The sequence below is a fragment of the Sinocyclocheilus grahami genome, unplaced genomic scaffold, assembly GCF_001515645.1.
Source record: "Sinocyclocheilus grahami isolate Dianchi unplaced genomic scaffold, SAMN03320097.WGS_v1.1 scaffold269.1, whole genome shotgun sequence".
NCBI classification, from domain to species: Eukaryota; Metazoa; Chordata; class Actinopteri; order Cypriniformes; family Cyprinidae; genus Sinocyclocheilus; species Sinocyclocheilus grahami.
In genome coordinates this window covers 520182-528676 of record NW_015505448.1, presented here as the reverse complement: position 1 = coordinate 528676, position 8495 = coordinate 520182, and the positions used below count along the sequence as shown (strand labels likewise).

The window sequence follows — 8495 nt, the reverse complement described above, 5'->3', positions numbered from 1 at the left end:
TTTTTTTAACCGGGTATGCTGAGTGATAAGATTTATGATTTATTCTCTCAAATGGCCTGGGTATGGAGAGCATTCACAGCTTATATAGACAGAATGCCACTTATATATATAAAACAAATAAATAGGCCTATACGAGAAATATATCTTTACTTAAATATAAATTAAGAAAATGAAAGAAAAACTGTAACAAGTATTCAGAGTTTCAGTTCATTTTTGTGCTACACGAAAGGAAACCAGACGGCATCCTATTTTTCTTTAGGCTTATTTTACAAAAGCACAAAGATTTGTTTTTATTGTTAATGTACACAAATAAAGGCAAACCTTTTACAATTCCGGTTATCTTCATGACTAAAAGGAGTAGTTGCTCCCACTGTTAGAAGGAAAAAATTCAAATGATTGCGCCGGCGCCGCATGCGCACACACAGTTAAGCATTGCTACCTTGACAATGCAGCCTGTTCATTATCATAATAAAATAGTCAGTCAAACATATGATCAAAAACATAAAACTGTTTAAATATGTAGTAAAATCTGTGCCATAAAGTGTTATCACTGTACCGCCGTGATGTTATGCAAAACATTTTGTTTTACGTGGATATTGGAACGCGAGTGAAGTAGGCTACATAATAAATAATAATTTGCCATTCAAATACATCGCGAATATGGAAACATTTGATTTTGTGTGGAATGAGAGACCCAACGTTGGTTTCAGTTTCGTTTTAGCATAAATTAATTTGTTTTGGCTTGTCGTTTATTTTGCTATAGCTTCTTATATTTTTAATTCTTGTTCTTTTCTAAATACTGTTAATTGAAAGGCTTTGTTGTGGAGTGAGGGGAACTAAAATAGCCTAGCTATGTTTACAGTGTTTATTATAATGTTATGTATATATATATATAACTATACATACATGCATGGTGCTGTTTTTTTTCTAATTGTTTAAGCAACTTTATTAATTATATATGGTATATAAACATTATGCACTTTTTTCAAAGATAGTTGTGTTATTTTATTACGCTTTGAAGAAACGTGCATAATATTTTGCTCGATGCGTCCTCTTGTGGCCTCAAGAGAGAAGCCAAAAGCTTTTTCCCCCTAACTGAAATTATGCCTTTTAAATTTGAATATAATTCGAATTTTTATTATATTGAAGTAGAAAATTAGAATTTAGTTTTTCAGTCATTTTGACAGCCCTATAGTGAAATCAGTCTGTAGAAAATTAAGGGGAAAAAAACACTGTGAATTTAAAGTGCAGACTGAAACTGAAGCTAGAGCATTATGTTCTCTATCTAACAGAAGATCATGTTTGGAAATGAAAACAATGTTTTATAACCCAAATTAGATATTAAACCAGTTTCATGCCCTTAGTGACTGGGGTTGGGCATGGCATCATCTATCGCCGATGGCTGACAGACTTTTTTATGATATAATTGTTTGCAATGTTTTGGCAGATGGCCATCTAGCGAAGCCAACCACCCAACCCCAATTTGGTAAACATCGCCCACCCCTATTAGTGACAAAAATCTAAATAAAACAGCTGATATAAGTAGTGACAACTCAGCAACGAGCTCCAGTGTTTCCCACAAATATCTACATGCTAAGTGACGTAATCAAGAGACACATTCACTTTTCCTTCAGCGCGTGTTAAGACCACAGCACTGAGACAAACTTTACGAAATACGGAGGCAGGGTCATGCCCTCCTTGTGTGAACACTAAGAGGAACTGTAACTGGTAGTCAGTCCTTCAGCATTCCTCCTCATGGTTTAGAGACGCTACCCACAGAGCTACTTCTGCAACACACCATCACATCAGTGTTGCAAGTTGCAACACTTTTGAGAATGAAACGGGCAAGTAACAACACATTGTAGTCAAAGGATTAGAACACGCACAATCTATGTAGTTTCCAGAGTCAATGATGCATGAATCAAGTCAAGTCCAAAACTAATTTGGAAAGACCAACTGCTGACAAATATTATGAATCAACTGAACACCAACTAATAAATGCATCTGATCAGGGTCAGGTGAGCTCAAAAGCAGCCTAAAAAGCAATTAAAAAGACACGTTTGACATTAGTTTGCAAAATTATAGTGACATTTTAAATTTCTCTGGTAACCATAGACAACAGCACAAGTGATATCAGCAAATATTTTTTTATATCTGAATGGGGCACTACTACTTTTACAATTCATATGGATTTCATGGTCATTTAGGTGTTAAATGCTAATATTTTTTTCAGATATTTAACAAATTCTAAACTTGAGCCATACAGCGATTACTGTCTCTAAAATATATGATTTTTTCCCCAAGATCAAACCAGAGAACTTAACAGAAATGTTTAAGAAATAATTAGTAACACAAGGTCACAATAAGGTTTCATTTGTTAATATTAGTTACATTATTTAACAAAAAATTAACAATACTTATTGATCCTAATGTTAATGCCAACATTTACTAATATGTGGACCCTTTTCACAGACTGTGATGACGCATTTCCACAGTTATTAACATAGTAAATCAAGCTATTTTTATTTAACAAAAATGTGCCTTTATAACACTTTGTGTTATAAGGAATATGCTTTATGTTACATTACTTTGGCATTAAATTACAGAAAACTAGTAGCCATCGCTACGGCATGAGTGTTTCTAATACAACAGCTGAGGGAATGATGGCAAATTTCATCATCTTTCTCTTTTCTGAACATGTAATAAATCTTTTGATATTTTTTCCTCTTTTGTAAAGTCAGAAGTGCTATCATGGATTTTATTTATTTTGCTATTGGAACAAACTGCAACCTTAACTTTGGCAACTTCTGCTTGTGAGAACCCTGGAAATGTGAAAAGCATCCATTTTTAAAATGTACAATTTTAAAGTTTTATCTGTTGACATCAGTTAAAGTAGGTATGAAACTATAAAAATTGAGCATCCTTTCTTCTCTATTATGATGTATATCCTAGTGAAACGAACAGGGAAAAAAATGTAGAATGGGACTTGATTTTGTCCATCAAGAACTGATTGTTGGATAATGAACAAAGATATATTGCTCATTGTCAGTTCAGGTTAGCTAATGGATTAACTAATGGTACCAAATCAGACGTTTTTGTAAAGTGTTACCAGATAATTGTTTTAAATATCTATTATTTAGGAATATATGGTCTAGGACAAGCACAATCAAATTATTTGGTGATGCTCCGAGACGTGTAATATTCCATAATAAATGTCACAACATCTACAGGCTCTTTCATGGACACTATTTAGGCAGGCACGCAAACATTATGCCAATTTCATTTTGTAAGTGGAAGTGATATCCTCAATCTGCAAGCGTGACAACATGTGCTTAATATCCAGAATATCTAAAAGCTGTATTTAAGCCTCTATAATATAGCTTAATTACACTTGCCATGTGAATCTACAGAGGACGTCGGTCACCTCCAGTAATTAGGCACTGTTATACAATGGGAACAAGCACTTGCGCTCACACACACACACACATTACGGTTACGGGAATCACCGCTTCAGTGCGGCAGAACAACAAAATGGACTGCAGCCTTTCGCCTCACTTTCTCCATTCCTAAATCCACTAACCCGCCCCTTCCCTTTCCTGCCCCCTCTTCGCTCATTCACTAGCTCTCTGGTTTAAAACTGAAACCCAGCCTGTTCCCAACCTCTCTTAGTAGCACAGCTAAACTCCACATTCTCCAGCTATTACATCACAGAGGGCCTCTGAGCGAACGCCAGGCCAGTGGATGCTATTGGAAGAAACTGACCCGCAGTTGCAGTTACTGGAACAGTTTTGTGTTTACAGATACAGAAAACTGATCCTAGATTATGGACGTCATCAGTTTAGAATATCTGTAGATGCTCTCGAAACGGTGCATGTTTGTTTAAGAGAAGTATTCTAGGATTCAAGGAAATCAGATTGTGATCAAATGGCCCATTGTTTGTGACTTGCATTACTGGTTTTCGAACACCACTGCCAATGGTAACAGCATGTCTTACTTTTGCATAATACAGGACAGGATGACGGCCACCAGAAATGCTTCCTCATGGACAGAGGGGTGTAATGCAGTATGCAAAATCCATTAGAACATCCAGAACTCCCAATCGACAGTGCAGCACTTATTTCAGCAGGAACAGAAGCGACTCTAGGATCTTTCTACATTATAATAATATGCCAAAAATGGGATCACTGCTATTGACAAACTGAATTAAAGGAACGAGGTAAAAATCACTCTCAGTGGGATTCAAAGCATATTAGATGATACCTTAGTAGCTGATGAAATCAGCAGATCTTTGTAAAGGTACTCCAAAACAGAAGTCAGCAAAACTAGTTTGTGCACATTAAAGATCTCAAATGACAGATCATGTGATTCAAATGCCGGACAACAGGATGAAAACTATGAACAACAAAATGAATTTGATGGCAAAAATTGCTTTTTAATACCCAAATGTTACTTCTTTCTAAATCTAATGACTTGAAGCTATATTTTATATGCACATGAGCAATAGTTCTCAAATACTGAGAGACACATTGTCAGGTACATGATGTATTTTTGTAATATTATGCATATAAACAATAGCAACAAACCAAGTGTAAAGAGAGATATACACAATAAGTATATCAAATGAATAATAGTCATTAGTATTTTGTTTTAATAACTTTGCTTCAATGATGTCAATAAAACATTTTCAAACAATCATAAAAATGTAGAAATTAATTTGAGAGAAATTAATACTTTTATTCAGCAAGGATGCATTAAATTGATTATTCTGAATGTTCTATTTATCACAGAATCCTGAAGAAAACGTATCACCGTTTCCACAAAAATATTAAGCTCCAAAACTGTTTTCAACATTGATGTTTTGGTGTATTTTATCAAATAAATCCAAACATACATACATACATACATACATATATATATATATATAGCACAATATTTCTAATACAAGGGCACATCATTTAAGATGCCCACTCTTATGTTAGTCTCCAGTATGTATTGCTATTCTGCTCTTGTTGATTATTAAATTATTAATTAACATTCTTCTTTACTCAAACTCTTTTGCGGAGGCTGTTGTCAAGCAAGGCTGCACAAAGGCTTCAGTACTGTTACAGCCTGTTCAGCACAACATGTTACAGGCCTACACGTCCATATGACAGTCAACCCAGGGTGGCTTGTTCTACTCTGTAGCTGTTGGAGTGGGTGTGAACCATTCATTCATCCGTGCGAGAGGAGCAAAACTAGGCCTGCCAGCGATGAGCTCATTCGTTTAGCCAACGGACTCCTCTCAGCAGAACAGATGGGCGATCAGACTGCAAATTTGAGCCAGCAGTCTCTCAATTGTAACAAAGCTAGCCTTGAAACTTAACCATAACAATTCTCCTTTGTTATACAATTTCAAAACTAATGTATAAATGTTTGTGTACGTGTTTGATTGACAAATTAAGGAACATTCGCCAAGTCTTGGGAACCTAGTGTAACATTTATATTTGGAAAATGATGCTCATCCACTTTAGTATATCTAACTAACTTTTAAAGTTAGGGCTGTAGGTCCAACTCAAGCACTATCAATTTCAACTGTTTTTCGTGGGCAGATCCAACAGCGAAGCGCATCCAAGTGCCTCTTGTTCCTACCAGTTTTGCACAACCTTGGGGAGCCCGTGCCCACGCCGCCCAGGAGAGCCCTGCCACCTTGACATTCCTGGAAAAGCACTGCGCAAATTTCACAACTACACCTCCATTAAGTTATCCATGCCTGTTGTCTGCTCTTAGCTAAAACGGTCCGTTATCTTTGCATTTACAGACTGGAACTGCCCCACAGATCATGCACAGAGCGCATAAAAAACATTTCTGCAAATCTGTGCAATGCAGTCATGATTTTAAATCAATTGAATATTTTACCTAAAAACTATTAAAGTAGTAGCATTGCTATTTAATAAATAGGCCAACAATTTAAAAACCCATTTATATAAACTGAACTTGAAATTGCAATGCCATCGAGTTAATTCTTCAACATAAAGCTAATGTAAAATATATATATATTCTTGACAGAGAGAAAAATATATAGCCTATATTAAATCTGCAATGCAAAATGATTAAATAATGAATCACCAACTCATGATTAGAAATGCGTTGACAGATATCAGAAGCTGTGTGAACTTGTCTCTATCTGTTAATGCACATCTAAAACTAATTTTAAAAGTTCAGCATGAAAAAAAGAAAAGTGCATGCAACTGGTTTCAAGCAGAAGCAGCACGATAACGAGAGAAGCGGGGCTGGTGCACTGCGCTGTGATTGAATGAACAAATCCAAAGCAAGCGACAAAAGGAAATATAATCACAATTCTCGGAAAAACAACGGCAACAAAGCGTACCATGTTTACAAGTATAAAAGCATCTTACCAAACCATGCCGTATGCGCCTTCTCCGATGTACGAGAGGTTAGTGTAACGTGGCCCGACGTCGAAAGCCTGACCGCGGACCATCTCGGCACCGGATCCGGGGTTCGGGCCGCCGCCAGCAGGGGCAGATACCGCAGCTGTCGCCATTGCTAAGAAACTGAGCCGCCTTTACACACACACAACAAACGCGCTTTTCTTACCCAAAGCAGCTTATGAAGCTCAGGAAAAGCTCTTAGGTTGACTAAAACACCGCGGGAGGAAGGATAAGCGACGTGGTTAAACTAAACCGAAGTCTTCGCGTCGGAGTGAAAGGAAAGCGGCGGCTGAAGTGTTGTTGACTGGCATAGATATAGTGATAGTAAGCTGCGCGTGGTGAGACTGACTTCAAGCAGCAACAGTAACGAGCGAAAGTGTTGCCGCAGGAAGTAACGGAGCAGATCACGTGGGTAGGGAGCGGAGAGTGGTTACCATAGAGATAGAAGTTACACTTCAAGAGGGTTAAAGATGCTTTAATTTACGAAGCCAGACGAGGAGAGCCTGTTGATAAATGATGGGTAGGTCCTCTCGGTTTTACAGTGGTTGCAGATAATATTGTAAATCTGCTTCGGAAATTATAAACAGATGTATCATGTTTGGGAGACTAATTGTAACAGTTTAACCACTTATAATTGAGCCAAACGGGTGACAGACAGGGTCTTTATTTACACGACAAAAATCACTTCTGGTTAATCATTTGATTTGTGATCATGTGTTAATGTTAAATGTACACTGAAAAAAATGATGTAGGATTTATACAAATTTTCACTCAGAAACAAATAATTACAAAGTAACGGCAAGTAACGTGATTTTGAAGTATGTAGGCTGAAACAGTAACGTTAGGCCTGTTTTCTTGTAAAAGATACTCCAATAATCTGTTTTACAGTGATGATAAATTTTTACAGTGTACCAGAACTGGTATTATCTGAATCAGCAGGTTCTTTTGTTTATTCCTACATAAGCTACATCATCGTCTTAAAACGTAAATATTAAAGGGGTCATATGATGCGATAGCAAGTTTTCCTTTCTCTTTGGAGTGTTACAAGCTCTTGGTGCATAAAGAAGATCTGTAAAGTTGCAAAGACTAAAGTCTCAAATCCAAAGAGATATTCTTTATAAAAGTTAAGAGTTAAGAGTCAACCACGCCCTCCTAAAATGGCTCGTTCTAACACGCCCCCACATATCTACCTCACTATGTGGAAATATTAGCATAATGCCGCCCAAATGTTCACGCAAAGAAAGAAGGCGTGGTTTCAGGTGGTGTCATGTTGATGCAGCCATGTCAGGGAGACATGTTTCAGTGCGAAAGCAAAAGCACTTTATTTGGCCTTCCGGAAGTAGATGCAGTTAGGAATCATTGGTTAAGATTTATTTACAACAGAACAGCACAACCCAGATGTTCGAATTTTGCAACGCATTTTATGGACTACTGGCTGTGCACAAAGGCTATTTCTGGTATCCGGACACAGCCACTATAAGCGCCTCCTCTGCCATGTTGCCGTAAAAAAAAACCAGTTGTCATGCTAACTTCCTACTGTAAACAGAAGCCTCAGAGTTCTTCTGATTGGTCAACTGCTTTGGAACTGACATCGATGAGCGGCGCTCATGTGCTAGGTGCTGCTAGTGATGGGAAGTTCGGATCATTTTACCGACTCGGACCTTTGAGTCTAGTTCAGCAAAATGAACGAATCTTTTTTCGAGTCATTTCGTTCATTTTAGCAAAATACAATTAAAATGTTACGTGTTACTTCCCTAACACGTCTACTAAAGCAAACGTTGATCACACTATTACTACAAACAATACAAAACTGCAATAAGAAACAGAACAGATTAATTCATTGTTTACCTGGGTCTTCAGTCTGTGATTAGCTCACCTCACCTCTTATCTGACAAGTCTTTGGTTTTTCCGAGTCGTTCGTTCATCACGTGACAGCCCCATACGCTTTAACCAATGCAGTCTGAGCCGGAAAAATAATTGATTAGTTCTTTTTTTTTAAATTTTTTTATTGAAGATATAACATTAACAGGGGATACAGTCATAGCAATAAAATACACACACCCAGAA

The 8495-nt window shown here is 37.1% G+C and overlaps 1 protein-coding gene across 1 annotated transcript in view; it reads right to left on the bottom strand.

Annotated features, from left to right (window-relative positions):
• Positions 1-6888, bottom strand: part of LOC107599610 (mitogen-activated protein kinase 1) — a 38386-nt gene extending 31498 nt beyond the window's left edge. The window contains exon 1 of the mRNA XM_016291257.1: positions 6396-6888. Coding sequence (XP_016146743.1) covers positions 6396-6541 — 146 coding nt within the window. The 5' untranslated portion in view covers positions 6542-6888. The remainder of the gene's footprint in view (positions 1-6395) is intronic.
• Positions 6889-8495: the final 1607 nt, after the last annotated feature.